The 18,547-nt window shown below is 28.2% G+C and overlaps 1 protein-coding gene across 2 annotated transcripts in view; it reads right to left on the minus strand.

The window, feature by feature from the left end:
- Positions 1–3,320: 3,320 nt before the first annotated feature.
- The window catches only part of LOC100201456 (uncharacterized), a 29,860-nt gene continuing 14,633 nt past the window's right edge, over positions 3,321–18,547 (minus strand). Inside the window, exons 2-3 of one of the 2 annotated variants that reach the window (XM_065792884.1) lie at positions 8,583–8,755; positions 3,321–4,333 (exon numbers count right to left, since the gene is read on the minus strand). In XM_065792884.1, coding sequence (XP_065648956.1) covers positions 3,654–4,333; positions 8,583–8,658 — 756 coding nt within the window. In that variant the 5' untranslated portion in view covers positions 8,659–8,755 and the 3' untranslated portion in view covers positions 3,321–3,653. Of the gene's footprint in view, positions 4,334–8,582; positions 8,956–18,547 lie in introns of those variants that run through there. The other variant, XM_065792883.1, reaches the window with a different exon arrangement.

The raw sequence follows: 18,547 nt of genomic DNA on the forward strand, positions 1-18,547 counted from the left end.
TTCACTAACCACAACATGTTTTCTTGGATAATTTACTAATCACAAGCCACATGTTTTCTTGGATAATTTACTAATCACAAGCCACATGTTTTCTTGGATAATTTACTAATCACAAGCCACATGTTTTCTTGGATAATTTACTAGTAATCTTATTGGAAAAGCATTTAAAAAACTTTGACAAAGATCAAGTGATACCTATTTCATTAATGTTTAGCTTTACTGTAAAAAGTTAAATTAAAAAGCAACATTTATTCAGATTAATCGAACTATAGCTGATCTACCTTTTAAAACAAATTTACTCTCAACAACAGCAGCAACAACAAGACTGCAAACAACCACTAATTAAGTTGGATGTTACCTGAAAAGAGAGAGGTGAGCTAAAAGGAAAAAAGTGATTAACAGAAGACTTTAAAAACAGTAAATTGTAAAAGACAGGAAAGAATTCCAAAGCATCGATGATCGCTGAAAAAACTAGATAAACAATACATTTTTGAACATAAAAAAACTGCTTCAGTAAAAAGAATGCAGTTTAGCTGAATGAAGATTAAGGCTAATGGAACAAGTGATAATAGCTCGCTTGAGCAGGCAACCTAATTACCAACCCAATTATGACAAAAGTAAATAAGAGGTTTTTAGAGGTAGAAAAAGAAAACAGGAGTACAAAAAAAGAAAGGACTTGGTCAATTTAATCTAAAATAACATAAAAAAATTCGTTTTGGGAAGAAAAAGAGCAGCAAAAAACAAAAAGTTGAGAAAGTGAAAGCCTCTAAAAGAATATTCTGAGGACTGAAAACTAATTTTACAACCAAGTATATGCCTAAGCTAATAGACAAGTATATGCCTAAGCTAATAGACAAGTATATGCCTAGGCTAAACATGTGACAATTAGAGTCTTTGCGAATCAAGAACTAATATCCATCACCATTAAGATTTGAATATGAAATTACGGAATTTAAATTAGTCTCACAAATAGAGCAAATAGGTCTGATGAGTTTTAAAAACGATAAGATTTAATTGATAATTGTTACGTTGAGTATTATTTATAAACAATACTCGAAGAGGATTTATTTTTAAATGTTACAAAATGCCCATTGTGTATGTTATGCGTTTGCCTCCTGCTAATCAACACTATGTATAATCATAAAACGTATTCATAAAACAACAAATTTCTTGCTATATAGCAATTTAAAATGTTACTAAATCTATTTGTGTGACAAATGTAATATAATATAAGTCAAAATTACAGTTAATATGTAATTTATATATATTATATATGTAATTTACCAATATGTAATTTACCTATATATGTAATTTACCAATATTGAAACTGTTTATTCAGTTCAGGATATTGAAATCTCCATGTCTACCGATTCGAAGTTCTCTAATCATTGCTCTCGTATCTCAAATAAAAAATACTCCTGTATTTATCATATTCAAATATAGCATACTCCTGTATTTATCATGTCTCAAATATAACATACTCCTGTATTTATCGTGTCTCAATATAACATACTCTTGTATTTATCGCGTCTCAAATATAACATACTCTTGTATTTATTGTGTCTCAAATATAGCGTACTCCTGTATTTATCGTATCTCAAACTCACTGTGATTTTCGCTGACATCACACACGTTTTCGGGGAAGAAATCTAGGTGTAAATCAATGTTTATTTTCTTTAAATTTTTTTAAATTTAAATTTAAGCTTCTTCAGTTTACAATTATCTTTGCAACCAGTTGATTGCAATTAGTGTCCAAGAACATCATGAAATGCACACCAAGCTTCTTTTTCAACTTTTGTCATAAGCTTTACAACCACTTGATTGTAATAAGGAACTACGAACTACATCACAAAATGCACACCAAGCTTATTTTTCAACTTTTGTCATTGTATAAATTACTCGGGTTTTTGTGACTTTTTTGTGTGCAAGAGGCAAATATGGGTATTTATTTCCATTGCGGAGCAACACTGCTTTAAGACTTCGTAAATCTTAAAATATGTATCATCATTAAAATACAATTCAAAAACAATAAAGATGGATTTTTATACAATCACTAATGAACCAGAATTTCCATTTACGCGTTCCATTTTCTCCTCTTAAGCCTCATTTTTCTCCTCTTAAGAAAAAAATTGCATAAATGATAGCCAAACCTAAAGCCGATTGGTGTAAAAAGTATGTTATAGATTCACAGTATACTGGAGCACACTCAACAGCTTCTAACACCGGAATGTTCGATGTGGCTATTGATTTTGCATACATGTTTCAAATGAGGATAGTTAACAAAAAGCCATTGTTATCTAGGCTTAGTCTTAAAAAATCAACAACAAGCCCTAACTTTCTCCTGGGCTGCCGCCCCTCGTCTTCGAAAAATTTCCAAAATCCATGTGATTTTTTAATTTTTTTAAAATTAGTAATTTGAAATAGATAAGTGTTTAATAAAACATTTTTTTTCTTTTTTTAATTTAATGCCCCAAGAACTGCGGTGTTCTTTTTTAGGTCTCCCAACACATTGATGCTCTTTTTTAGGTCCCCTAAACGAGAATAATAAAGGCTCGAGGTGATTTAGCATTTAGGTGTTTGTTGCATGAGAAGTAAGGATTAGTTTCAAAATATTCACAGATATGAACCTTACTTATAATTTACAAATCAACAAAACTTTTGATCATATACGACATAATTAATGCTAACTTAATTAACATAGTTAATGCTAATTTAGAAAAGATTAAATTCTGGTGTGACCAATAAAATTCTTTTTAAGTGAACGAACCAAAATTGTGGTTTCTCACTTCTGATTTAGCTTCTTCCGAAAAAGATCAAATTACTTGTGATAATACTGAACTTGTCGGTTACCGTTTAAACAAATCTTTTAATAAATGTTAACATTGGTTTCGCCTCTGGTATAAGAACTTTGGTTCTAACAGTTTAAACAAGTCTTAGTAATAACTTATTAGTTGCTACTTTCCTGTTGTTTTTTTTAATATAATGATCGTAGTATTGTCATTATATGACTAAACTTTGTGGAAACCACAAGCGATACATGATAGCATTATATGCTATCATGTATCTTTTGTGGTAAAATATCATTATATGTAAAATTGTCATTATATATAGTCATAAAATTGTCATATAATGACAATTTTATGACTATATATAATGACAATTTTATGACTATATATAATGACAATTTTATGACTATATATAATGACATTTTTATATGCCATATATAGTCATAAAATGACAATATTCACCATTTCAATATTATTAAAATGATGAAACCATAGGTATTTTCAGCTTTGGATAAATAACTAAATAATGCAAAATTTAAATAACATATACATATTTACATAAAATTTAAATATCATATACATATGAGTTTTCTTTACTTTTTGTTCAATAGAAGTAAAATTATTTTGAATGTATGTGTGTGTGTGTGTGTGTGTGTGTGTGTGTGTGTGTGTGTGTGTGTGTGTGTGTGTGTGTGTATGCGTGTATCTTGTTTTAAGCTTTTTCAGTATTGCAAACTAATTTTTCTTATCTTATAAAAGAAAAGCTTCTTTTTTTTGTTTTCTCTTCATTAGTTTCTGATAAATCTCCGTTGAAAATTGAGTTAGGAGAATATAAGTCACAGCCTCTTGTTTGATTTTGAATTTTGATCAAGAGTTGAAATTTTCTCTAACTAAGTTTGAAGTAAAATTTGATGAATCTCTATTTGTTTTTGTAGATCGCAAAGGTTCATTTATTGAAGATAGCAAAGGTTCAACTGTGTTTTCCAAAGAATGAAAATCACGTTCGCTTGATTTGAAACTATTTTTATATTCAAAATTAAAGTCGTTGCTTAAACGATTGTTATAAAAGTTCATTGTTTCAACTAAATAGCTTAACTCGAGTTGTTCTTCTGCCGAAATACTATTCTGCGATTCTAGTAGCTCGGTTTCTTCATGATCTGTTTGCGTTCCTTCATCAATTGAATGGCTTCGTCTAATTGCGCTAATCAAGGTGCATTCGCTTTTTTTATTTTTAGTCTTGTTAATAACAAATGTTTCTGTTTCAATATTTTGAAAGGTTTGCGAATCACTCCTATCAATAACGACAGTTTTAACATTTGTGTCGATTGGTTGAATTACTGGCGCTGAAACAATCATTAATTTAGTTTGTTCCCCATCCTCAATTTCACAAGCTTCTCTTTTATCTTGTACATTTGTACAAACATAACGAGCATATCGATTTTTGTGAAGCTTTAAACAGCAAATATAAATCAAAAAGTATGCAATAAGAAGAACAAATCCAGAGGTAATACTCAATATTGTGCAAAGAATTAGCTGTCTCGTGTTATCTAAAAGTCAAAATTATAAATTTTAGGGTTAACTATTAACTTTTTATTTCACCTTACACTCTAAGAGTTTGAATACTCGATTAATAAACTTAATGTTAACGCTTGTTTTTAGCCAGACAGTGAATAAAATTCTGTTCTCGATTACAATTAATTTAATTTATTAAACCGAATTTTTCGGCAAAAGCAGTTATACCCCCGCTAATGGGATATAGCTTTTATAATTTCTTTAGATTCAAGTCATTCCATTCTAATTTGCTGAATCAAAGTTTATATGACCTAAATATAACTTAACAATTTTCCTTCCAAGCAATCAGAGATTGTTGGTTTCTTAACAATACACGAACATAATGGTACTATCATCAGCGAACAATGCCACCTTAGACGCGAGAATTTCTAGGAGATCCTTAATGTAAATTACAAAAGTATAGGACCGACAATAAAACCTTGAGGAACCCCTGAATTTACAGGAAATAAAGAAAAGTCCTGTCTTTCGAGGACAACTTTTATTAATATAAAATTTGTCCTCGATAGGGAAATATGATTGGTAAGGAAGGATTAAGTAACCTTAAAGATGTTAACTAATACATTGTCAAAAAAAGAGTTATGGAGAAGACCAGTATACCAAACTTTATCAAAGGCTTTAGAAATGTCAAGAACAATAGCCTTAACCTCTCCACATTATCTACTGCACGATAAAATCTACCAGTTATTACAAATTAGCAGTAGAACGTGTCACTCTCCAGAATTTTTGAAAATAGGCATAATAGATGCCGCTTTTTAGCAGACTGGAAAAAAAGACTCTGATAAGCACTTGTTAAAAAGTTTTAAAAGTAAAGACGACAGCTCCAGAGAACACTTCTGCAAGACTAAAGCAGATATGTTGTCCGGACCACAAGCTGTAGATGAGTCTAAGCAGGTAATCACTTTAGATACAGATGCTGGAGTTATACAAACGTCAAGCAATGGATCAACCTATATGTCGGCTATATCAGTTAACATGTGGTTTGTTGATTCAAGAGATAAAATTGATGAAAAGTTCTTAGCAAACAATTCAGCTTTGTCTTTAGGTGAGACAACAAAATCTGAACCATGCAAGAGAGGAGGAATAACAGATTTGCCATTATTATAGACACTGTTAAAGATTCTCAAGAAGTCTCTGGAGCCTAATTTTTAAGATTAAATACGATATTTTGTGACCTGAGTTTTGGCGGGATTTGGCGTAAGACAAAACCTTTTTACAATGGTTTGTAGCTTTAGAACGCAGACGTCTGTTTTCTTGAGATAGACGTCTGATTTCCGAACAGATGGAGACAACGTCTGATTTCATGATTTTTTAAGATATGTTTTGGCAATAGATATGGAAGTAATGGTTACAATTGGAAATTGCAACAGTATAAAGAGAGGAAGTCTATGGCGATGAGTGAAGCTTGACTTGGAATTGTCGAGAGGAAATAAAAGATTCCATGCCAACCTGAATCCAAGAAATTACAAAAGTGGCTCATTTGTTAGCAAGAAGACAAAAGATTTCAACCCAAGGGGTATCACAAAGAAAATCACGGAAAGAGTCCCAGTCAGCTTTAGGATAGTTGTAAGAGGTACAATAATAAGGGGATTCTAATGATGAAGAAGAATGAGATGATAGCTTTAAAGAGATCAAATTGTGATCAGATGCACCTAAGTGTGAATGTGGAGAAATTGAGCACTGACTAGAATCAGAAACAAGACATAAGTCGAGTAGAGAAGCTAAATGATTTGGATTGTTGGGAAAGCGAGTTGAGAAGTTGACTATTTGTGTTGTAAATGCCAAGGCCAAGCATGTTATTATTGGAGTCTTTACAAATTAAAGGAAGATAACCATCAACACTAAGATCACAATATGAGACAGCACAACTCAAGTTATTGTTGCAAAGTGCAAGTAGGTCTGGTGAACTTTGCAAGAGATAAGACTCAACAACAAAAAAAATTACTTTGAAGACCACAAATATTAGTGAATGATATATTTAGAGAACTTGATGATGATGATGGTTTTTTGTGTATTATAGTTTTTGGCACTTAAGTCATTTTTAAATTTGTTAAAGAAATTGATTCATAGCACAGATAGTACTCAGTATACTATCTAGTAGTCCAAGCGATTGCCTCATTACTATTAATAAACCCTAAGCCGTAACAAAGGGCTCCAAATGCGGTCTCGACAATGCACACCAAAAGTACAAACAAGGACACCAATCATGTGCAATATGGCACTGTTAGTACTCTGGGATTTTACATCTGTTGATGGAATCAGCCTCTCTAAGAGCTACCACAGAGTTCGGGAAACCTGACTACCAGCCGGCCTCAGAACCTTAAAACTGTGTTTTAGAGTCATAAAAAACGGAGACAAAACCCATGCAATGAGTCAAGAATATCTAGCATTCAACAACTAGAAACAATGTATTATAAATACATCTACGCAAGCCTAATATTTGGTCTTATGACACTTTGAAAGTGTCATAAGTCAGTTTTTTTTTAAACGGAGATTTTTAAAGGTTATTGTTTTAACATACACCGTTAACTAGCAAAACTTCTTTCCAAAATATCTCAATAATTTTCAACACAAATGGTTTATATTATTTCACAAATGAAGAGATACCGTTAAATTGTAATCATTGTTATCAATAACTTTTTTTGAAATGGTGACTTTGGCCACTTTCAAAATAAACGGCTCTTTTATTGAAACTACTTTTTGTTACCAGTTATTAGTAAACTTTAAAATATTTACTCAATATTACTATATTTCCTAACCTTCTCATCAATGTTATTTTCTAACCTCTTACAATACTATACATTTTATTACAACTCATTTATTATATAATTGTTATTTATTTATATTTAAGTTATTATATATTATTACAATGTTTATGTATTTGGTTAATGGCAATAATGAATTTCTACGGCTAAGTATAGTATTTTATTCTCCTCCAACTAATTGCTATACGGAGACTACATGTATACGATTACGGAGAATACACACGTTCGACACAAGATTCGCAAAAACCGCTTTAGCAAGGCGTAAACCTGCGACTATAAAAAAAGTATTTACCTAATATTTGAGTGACAGCAAGACAAAAAATTTTTTAGTTGCACCTCATAGTAATAACAATGTAAATTTAATATTACTTGAATTTATTAAGACAATACAGCATTGCGGTGTTCCTTTCGCCTAATTTACCTTGTTCCTTTTGCCTAATTTACCTTGTTCCTTTCGCCTAATTTACAGAGATCAAATATATATAATAATATGCAGAAGATAAATTTGTCTCCAAATTGAGCAACACTCCAAATTAAGCCTGTAACTGTAACCTATAAAGTGTAAGTGTGCTTAAAAAACAAATGTTTGAAAAGTAAATATCATAAAGAAGCTCGAAAGACAGACAACAGTAAGCTGGGAATAAAGTAGGTAACAGTGGCGTAGCTAACCCCACAAAAAATAAAATGTCATTAGCCCCCCCGCCCCTAAAAAAAAAACTCCTTAAATTTCCAAAACGGTCCCTAAATTTTGCAAATGGGCCCCCTAAATTCGCTTCTTCCCCCCCCCCCCTTCCAATTGGGGTGTGTGGAGTAGCCTAGTCATGGCTCTGTTTGGTATAACAGCAATATAAAAGTATATCTTTAACAAAAATCATAATAAAAAAGCACATTTTAGTAAAAGCAAATAAAGCCATAAATTTAAAAAGACTTTTTTGACAACATTATGACAACATTTTAAAAACAATAACGTTTAAAAAAATTGTTAAAAAATAGCTATAAAGTCATTCACTATTCCCACCACGATGTATGATGAAATTAAATCTAATTTACTTTATAAACAATATTTTTAGATTTAAAGCAATTTTACGTTAATGTGACATAAAAAGTTATGTTTAAAAAACGTACGTTCGAAATAACTTACGTTCAAAAAAAAAAAATTTTAATGTTATAAACGTTACGAAATTTTAATTCAAACAAATTGATGTTTATTTAAAATTATCCAAATAAGCTAGCTTTATTTAATTTTTTTTTGCCCGTGAACCGACGTTTCATGAAGTAACTTTTGCTATCACATTGTTTACATCTAAGTTTATTGGAACGAAAAAAAAAAGAAATAAAATAATTTCAATTTTGTTAAAAAAAAAAGAAATTTTATAAATATAATATACATGCTTCAAAAGAGAACTGACTTCCAAAAAGTCAACCCTAAAAAAATTAATTTGAAAACAAATACACAAGTTACCTCGAAAATGTTTTTGAATAGAATTCCATTCTACAACTAACTTGCATAATATTTGTAAAGATTTTTCGCCGAGCATAGCAGATATTACAATTTTCTGAGCATTGTATTTTTTACTTCAGAATGTCGTTGAATTTGAATGAAATTTTGTTTTCTTACTCAGAAAGCTCGTAGTTCTATTAAATACAAAAATGTTCGATATTGATAAGGTATTTTAAATGCTGTCTATTAAAGTACCCGTACTTCCATTTTAGAATTAGATAGATTCCAAAAATTTAAGTTTTAAAACAGATAGAAAATTTGTAGATAACATTTTTATTTTCTTGTTGTTGTTTTTTTTAACACATTTATCCTACTTCACAATGAATTTTTGTTTGATAAATTTACAACTGCTGTGAACATGTCGCCGTCTTACGTATTTTAATGCTAATTGCTTATAATCAAATTTGTTTTAACAAAAAATATTTGCTTTTGGTTTTGTCGCAATATCGCAGCAATTTGATCATATTTTTGATCACACTTGTTTGAAGTTAATACTAGATCAATTAGTAACAATTGTTTTACTTTTTTGAAAGGATAAATAAATCCATAAAAAAATAAAAAATTGTTTCCTTTTTTTTAAATTATTAATTTATTTATTCTTTAAAAAAAGTAAAACAATTGTTACTAATTGATCTAGTATTAACTTCAAACCAGTGTGATCAAAAGTATGATCAAATTGCTGTGATATATATATATATATATATATATATATATATATATATATATATATATATATATATATATATATATATATATATATATATATATATATATATATATATATATATATATATATATATATATATATATATATATATATATATTAGGATTATGGCGTATTAATCTGAGTCTCAAATGAATCAAAATTTTATGAATATTCAAAATTTACAATCTTTATTTAAAAAGTTATTGCTTCAAAATGTCATAAAAAATGACCATATTAGCCTTTTATAATCTTAAAACTAACAAAAGTGTTGGATTTGATAAAATTAACGTTAATGTTGTAAAATATCTTTATGATATAATCGAACCTCTTTTGTTTCACATCTTTAATCTTTCTTTTAAAAAAGATATTGTCCCGGAAAAATTAAAAATTGTACGAATCACACCAATTTTAAAGACTAGCGACGACTCCATTATTTCTAATTATAAACCTATATCTATATTACCGTATTTTTCAAAGTTGCTTGAAAGAATAATGTGCAACAGGCAATTTAATCATTTATCAGAAAACGATATGTTGTATTCAAAACAGTTTGGTTTCAAAAAAAATGTTTCACTGAACTTGCAGCGGTTGAAGTAGTCAATCAAATAACAAACACATTATGTGCTAACTACTTTACATTGGAGTTTTCATTGATCTGTCAAAGGCTTTTGATACTGTAAACCATAATATGCTAATTAAAAAACTTAAATATTATGAAGTAAAAAATAATAACTTACTTTGGTTCAAAAGTTATTTGACCAATAGAAAGCTATTTATACAATATGAGCAAAAACAAACAATTTCATATGCGGTAACTTGTGGGGTTCCCCAGGGCCCTATTTAGGACCCTTATTATTCCTAGTATATATAAATGATTTAAATTTAGCAACAGACTTCTTAAATTGTTTTCTTTTTGCAGATGACTCCAATCTTTTTTATTTCCACAGAGATATTAGAACACTTTTTAAAACAGCTAACGAATAGTTGGGTAAGGTTAATGAGTGGTTTATAAGTAATAAACTCTCTTTAAATGTGGATAAAACTAAATTTATTTTATTCAATAAAGTAAATAAATGAGAAAATATTTCCATTAAACTGCGTGCAGAATATTATTTTGAGCTGATAAAACTAAACCATGCTAGCCCCTTCTGCGTATAATGGGTGCATTAAATGTTTATAAAATCAATTTACACCAAGTTTTAATGTATAAAGCAAAGATTCAATATCATGGATCTTATTTATGGAAAAAGTTCCCAAGTATTTCAAATACAAAAAAAGTTAGTATGCAGTAGTTTTAAAATGGATCCAAACAGGTGTTATTACTTATGGGTTTTAACATCTCCGATTTTAAATTTTTTTAAACTAAAATTTAATTATATAAAATATGTCTCAGAATGTATCAACTTTTTTTTCATTAATTTAGTCATGGTGTTTCCTCTAATATTAAAAGTTATTGTTGAAATCTAATCTGAATTCTTAAATATATATATATATTTTTTTTTAACTATCAATGAATTGTTATTTATTTTACTTTTATACAAATTGGTTTAAAAATATACATAAAAATTACGGTTTTTGTAAATTAAAATTTATTTTTAATTTTTCGTTCTTACTATTATTTTACTTTATTAACAACTGTTATTTATTTTATTTTTATATTTTATTTTTATATTTTTCAATTAAAAAATTTGAATAGTATACGTATATAGTACGGCTCTTGTGGACACATGGTCTTTAATTAATTAATTTTTTTTTTGTTTTTGTTTCTTTCGATTTTTCTTATTAACTTGATTATTACTCTTAACATGAACATTGTTCTTAAAGTATTTCTTAAACTAATTTTTATTTATTTTACATGATTATGATTTTCAATAAATAATTTGTAAAGTATAAATATATTATACGGTTATTGTAAATACGTGCGATTGATATGACAAATTATAAACTTTTAAATTGTAAAAGTTATAAAACGGCAAAATAAACAAACAAACAAAAATCCTATATATATATTTATATATATATATATATATATATATATATATATATATATATATATATATATATATATATATATATATATATATATAAATATATATATATATATATATATATATATATATATATATATTTATATATACACACAAACACACGCACACAATATATACAAACACATACACAACACAGTAGTATATATAAACACATACACTCGCACACAGTAGATTCTTCATTTTGGTGTTAAATTGCTAAAAAACCGTAAGCCTAAGCTTAGACTTTTTTAGCAATTTTAACAATATTATTAAGATGAACGTTTAATTTGTAAATTAGTCATTATGTGAAAAAATTATTGTTTAAAATAATCTTTTTTAAAAATGTTCACTATTGATGGCAAAAAGTTAATAGTTTGTCATCCATGTAAGTCCCTATAACGTGACCAAATGACATTTGTCATTTGGTCACGTTATAGGGACTTAACTGGATGTAATTTGTGCTTGCTTGGTAAAGTTTGATTTTAATTTTTTTTATTTTGGTAATTAACAATAATACGCTGGTATCAATCTTTTCCTTGCAAAAAGTAACTAATACATAGAAATTAATACCTACATTAATACATGCAATACATCTTCATAGTCGGACCAAAAGGAAAACCCCGGTAAACATATTTTGTTTATTAAAAATATCAAAAAAAACGAGAAATGCATTATCAATTAAAATGAGCAAACTTGTAGGGAATGGAAAAGAACCTTATGCATCTGAGCTTCCAACAGCTTGAGATATGCTAAGATATGGTATATTTCTAAGAGAATGTATAAAAAAAGTTAATTTAAAGTGTAAATGTAAGCTGAAAAATACCAACTTTAGAGCCTCAATTTATCCACTCTCAGAGGACTAAAATTGGAAGCTTTGGAACATTTCATATTGGTGGTGCAGGTAGGAGAGAATCCAAAAAATAAAAATAAAACAACAAAGACAAACTGCGATGAGAAAGAAGAAATACAAAAAAGTAAATGTTCAAGAAGAAGATCCATATATAAATTCATAGGAAAATTCAATTGCCTACATGAGAACGAATCTTTACCTCTTTTATTGCCACGAAAATGTTTATAGAAGTGAATGAAAGAAATTTTCCTTATTTGATTAAAGAAGAACATTACTCTGTTGTTAAAGATCCTAGTGGCGACTATTTTTTTTCATTTTGTTTCAGATATGACTAATAATAAAAAAAAAGCTGAAGTTATTGCAGACCACTTGGTTGACGGTTAAACAGTAAAAATCACAATCAACATCTCATGGTCGTTTATTGGTGAAAATCTAGAGAATTTAAGAATAATTGTGAACTTTATAGTTAGTGCTCATATACCTAACTGATTTAATAATAAAGTTAAATCAAGTTGGATTGAGTGATCTAGACATGTATTGTATCAACTATAACTACTTAAAATTCAGAGTAAAGATGTTTTAGATATTGTTATGCAAACAACTAGGCGATCAACATGGTATGCCCATTTTGAAGCAATTTTACAAACCATGCTTTGCAGCAAAAATGCAGGAGAAAAAAAAGCTGTACATAGAATTCTAAAAATATGAGGAGTTGGAGATGAAGTATCTCAAGTTCTATCTTCATATGCTATCTCCATAGCAGTTTCAGATTAAGAAGAACACCAGAAATAAATCCTAATGCTGAACAGCTGTCAGTCTTTATAATATGGAACTTAAATGTAACTGAGCCTCCACTTACCTGTACTCTTACCTCTGCCACAACTAAAGAGTTTGTAAACTATCCTAAAGAAGTTCATAATTGGACTTTTAAAAAACAATCATTTGAAAGATGCGTCAAGTTGGTAACTGAAGCTGCAAGCCATGTTTACACACATGAACCAAGAGAATCGTATATACGTGCTCAACTTGCCAGTAGACATATAATGTCAAAAATTAGTATCAAAAAAGGTATGGCAACCCTTGTAAAGTTGCAGGTGGCGTAGTTACAGTCTTTAAAAAAATGTTGAATAAGCTAAAAACTTGGTTTTTACTGTTATTTATCTATTTTTAAATTCCCTTATTTTTAAATCTTAAATAATTTTTAAATTTTTATATAACCCGCCCAGCCTTTCATAATATCTATTTTGCGAGCCGCCAACAAAAAAAGTAAAAAACAAGTTATAACTTTTTTAAAATGATCTGTGTAAGTAGCACCGCTGATCTATATTATAACAGTTATAATATAGATCAGTGACCGCTGCTCACTTAAAATTTTAAATTTTAAATTTCAATATTAACGATCTATGATGTTAATGGCGCAGTAAAGTCTTGAAAGTTGGGGCTGGACCAAACAAGGTTGGGGAGTTGCTGAGCAAGGATAGAAGTGAGCCTCTTCCTTTGAGTAAATTATGACGTCTAAAACTAAAAATTTCAAATCAAAATTTACTAAGCTAGCACTTACTTTATTTTTTAAATTTTTCTTTATTCAACTAATAGTAAAAATGCATATTTTCACTACTCTTTTGATTTTCGGAAAAAAAAACCAACACACCCTACTCCGCAACAAACACCCTACTCCGCAACAAACACCCTACTCCGCGGCTAACATTTTTGCAAACGCTACGAATTTTTAAAACGCTTAGTATCTTGTTTTGCTCGCTCCAATTTATTATTATGAAAGCATTTTGGATATAAATCTATAGCAACAAAAACTCATCTAACTAGAGACTTCCACTCAAAATAAGACTACCAAGCTTTGCAGCTGTGCAATGTTAAGATTTTCCTGAATAAAAAAGCGAAAATACTTTTTACTTTGTCAGTTATTAATAGTACACCATTAAGTTTATATTCAACATTAAGTTTATATTCAACATTAAGTTTATATCCAACATTAAAATTCTTAAAAAATCAAAGAAGCACGACTTTTTAAGAAAGATTAAATAGATTTGATTTATTGTTTATTTAAAAATATTTTCCTGTGGAAAAAGAGATAATTTTGTAGCCAAAAATCAAATTTTATTTTAAACTTGTTTTGTTAGTCAAAAGTAATGGTCAAACTGTTGTAATAACATACACTACTTTGTAGTTAAAATTATATTATACAAAACCATATAAAGTAAGTTTTTTTAATTTATGTTTAAAAAAAACGCAGTTTTTATGCAATTAAAATATATAACATATGTAAAATGATTATTCTTTTTAAACAACAATGTAGACTACAAATATAAATTAAACAACAATGTAGACTAAAAATATAAATTAAACAACAATATAGACTACAAATATAAATAAAACAACAATGTAGACTACAAATATAAATTAAACAACAATGTAGACTACAAATATAAATTAAACAACAATGTAGACTAAAAATATAAATTAAACAACAATATAGACTACAAATATAAATAAAACAACAATGTAGACTACAAATATAAATTAAACAACAATGTAGACTACAAATATAAACTAAACAACAATGTAGACTACAAATATAAACTAAACAACAATGTAGACTACAAATATAAACTAAACAGCAATGTAGACTACAAATATTAATTAAACAACAATGTAGACTACAAATATAAATTAAACAACAATCTAGACTACAAATATAAATTAAAAAACAATGTAGACTACAAGTATTAATTAAACAACAATGGAGACTACAAATATAAATTAAACAACAATGTAGACTACAAATATAAATTAAACAACAATGTAGACTACAAATATAAATTAAAAAACAATGTAGACTACAAATATAAATTAAACAACAATGTTGACTACAAATATGCCTTCAATTATACAGTACAAATATAAACTTATTTTTAGATTTTCGCTTTAATTCCGCATTTCATTTCAATAAATTTTTGTTATTTTATTGCTTTTTATTTACTTCCGACAAATATGACTATAATGGGAAATTAAAATAAAAAATAAAACTTAATGTAAAATGTAAAAATGTATAATAATTTAAAATCTGATTGACAGCCCTCACTCGTTAAATAATAACGCGTAATTTAAATTTATAAAACAAATTTTTGTTTTGTCCTTTGGTTATTTTTGATTGAATGTGTTTTTCTAACCGTTTTGTCGAAAACTAATCAAAATAACTGCTGTTCCATTAAAAATTTCCTTTTTTGACTAGGACAACGATGTTTTGAAATACTTTGTGTTTTCGAGAAAGTGCTCGACATGTATTGAATACTGAGCATATTTCTATAATATTCCTGAATCGCTAGAACTCTCCAAAAGGTTTAAAAATAATTTCAGAATACTCTGAAAGTTTAATATTTTAGAAATAATAAATTTTCAAGAAATCATAAGAATTTTGCTTTATACGTGTTATAATTTATACGTGTATAACACGAGCTTAAATGTATGAGCTTTTATACATGTATAACTTATACATGTATAAGAGCTTAAACATTTCAGCTCGTGTTATACATGTATAAAAGCACACTCAAACATCTTAGCTCGCGTTTTTGGTAATTAAAGAAATAACGAATCGCATTTGAAGAGCAATTATTTAATTTGAAAGGCATTAAGGATTTATTTGTCAAAAAATTTGCATCCAACAGATGCATTTTGCTATGTGTGTGGACAATTAATAAAGACAAGATCAATAAAGTATTACTTGGAAGCAAATTGTAAAGTGTATGACATCTACAAAGTATACTTTGGTCTACCTGTCGTGTTTCAGAAAAATTCCTGGGCACCGCATTTCACATGCGAATGATGCAAGAGAACTCTTGAAGGAAAGTTAAATAACTTCTTCTCACTTAGAATTGCTTTATTTTTTAGTATTTTAATAATTTAAATGTATGTAATTCAATTTAAGGTTTGCTTATATACAATAAAACATTGCACAAATATATAAACTAATATAAATAATAAAAAAATTGCACTAAATTATTTTACTTGTTATATATACAAAATTTATATAATTTTAAAGACCTTAAGGCCTTACCAATCTTTTATATAAATCAAAAGACCTTAAGGACTTTAAAATTATAAAAAGAATGTTGTAGAAATAGAAAATGAAAGAATAGCATTAATATCTTTATTAATATTATTATTATTATAATAATATTATTATAATTAATCTTATTTTACTATTTATATCATTTTATATATTTTATATGTTATTGGTTGGGAGAGAAAAGAAAGCTATTCTAATAATCTATTTTTTTTTTTACTTTCTCTTTCTTCTACTAACTTGTAACAAGTGTTAAAACTTATCGTGATTTGTATTCTTAGGTTTAATGCATATGATGTTAATGTTGGCTACAACTGACAAATTCTATTAGTTGATGAGGAATCAGCACTATTGTAGGAAGATAAACTTGTCATGTTAGTCTGGTTATCAGTCTCTTTTTGTGATTTACTTTGATTCTCTATCTCTGACAAAAGCCAACTTTTAGTCAAATATTTTCGCTTATCTGGGAAAGTGAAGGTTATATCTTGGATCAACAGCTGTGGACAAACCGTGTACTTTACTAATTAATATATTAAAGTGACCTTTTAAAAGGATATCGTTATGAATATTTTTTCAAAAAACTCTATTAGCGCCTTTTTTCGAAGATTGGACTATAGAATGATCTGCAATGCTTCCAAAAAAATTATGTAAGTTTCCGAATATGAATAATTAATAGTTGTAAAAGTCCCAATACATTTACAATTAGCTTCCCAATCTACACAGCACACCACCCAAATGAGGGTGGTGTGCTGTGTAGATTTATACAGATTTTTGAGAGTCTCAGTTTGATCTAGCATTAGACATTACTATTACATAATGAAGATAGCATGTATATGGTAAATGTAATTGTCCATTAATAAGGTTTATGCGTTTATTATTAGTTACCTGGTATATAAATGAATAGTATCTATATGGTAAAATTGTTACCAAGTTGTATGTATTTACGCGTTAAGTCTAGAATGTCTTTTAATCTTCAAGGCAGAAAAAAATATAACAATAGTTCGAGTTCCGACTTGAATTTTATCATCAACTCCGCCAAATTCCGGTTCCGGCTGGAATTTGAATAACAAATTTCAGTACATCCTTAATCTGTATTCTACAATAAAACCAATATTTTGATATGATTCTATAACCAGAACTTGTTTGTTGACTTAAGTCAACAAACAAGTTGTTGATAATCTAAATGCTTTGCTAGCCCAAGAATATATATTTTAGATATTGGTTTATAAAAAAGTATCGCAATATGGGGAAAATCAAAAAACCTTAAATTTTTCCTAAAATTTTTATTTAGAAGTTGGCAATGAAGTTTCATCTTTGCTTTTTAAAAACCCATTTAACGAGTTTCTCTATTAAAATTATGTTAAACGTTATTTTTGCAAATTCAAATAAAAACGGTTTGAGTCGCATTACTGTCAAATGCAAAGTTTTTGAGTTGTAAAACCAAAAGTTTTTTGAAACTAAGTTCAAATAAATATTTTGCAATTTTTTTTTCCATGTTGATAGAGAATCGTCGCTTATTTAATGCTTATTAAATGCTTATCATCATTCCATTTAAGGAAATGTCTTCGTGCTGCTTCATATACATAAGTGTCTCTGTGCTGCTTCTAGTACTCTATGATTTACGTTCTTCTTAGAAAAAGCATTAAAAACTTTGATGACATGTTTTGCACAATTTTTTTTATTTACATCTTATTGGCTATTCTGTTTCCCTCGCAATCTAATAATAGAAGCCATCTCCCAGTGGGCACGGTACGTTTTTAAAACGTTTTATTGACGTTTTTATAAGGTTTAAATCTAATAAAAACGTCCAAAGAACGTTTTAAAAACGTACTGTGCCCACTGGGCTTTTTGTAAAACAGTGGTTTTCTTATAGGAAAAGTACGAATAATTTTATAAAGCCGATGAGACAACTGATAACTATCAACAGGTTGTAGAATTACTTTTTTTCAAAACGACAGAGGAATATGTGTTGAGTCGCAGTTATTCAAAAAACAAGACAATTGATTTGTTTATTTGAAATCAGGTTTCAATGTATGCTAACATTGAAATAACCAGGAGTTTTGCAGCTGAAAAAATTAAAGCACCGTTAAACAAAATTAAAACAACTGCATTTTTTTTTTGTAATAGACAATTTGAAAGTTGCTCTCAAACAAAGACAACTGTCATGCTAAGTTAAATAATCGATTTTTTGACTTTTTCTGAACAGTTGCTTTATTACAGTATTCAAAATCCTATGCAGATGATTGTTTAGAACTCTCAATG

This window comes from Hydra vulgaris, chromosome 03, assembly GCF_038396675.1.
Source record: "Hydra vulgaris chromosome 03, alternate assembly HydraT2T_AEP".
Classification (NCBI taxonomy): Eukaryota; Metazoa; Cnidaria; class Hydrozoa; order Anthoathecata; family Hydridae; genus Hydra; species Hydra vulgaris.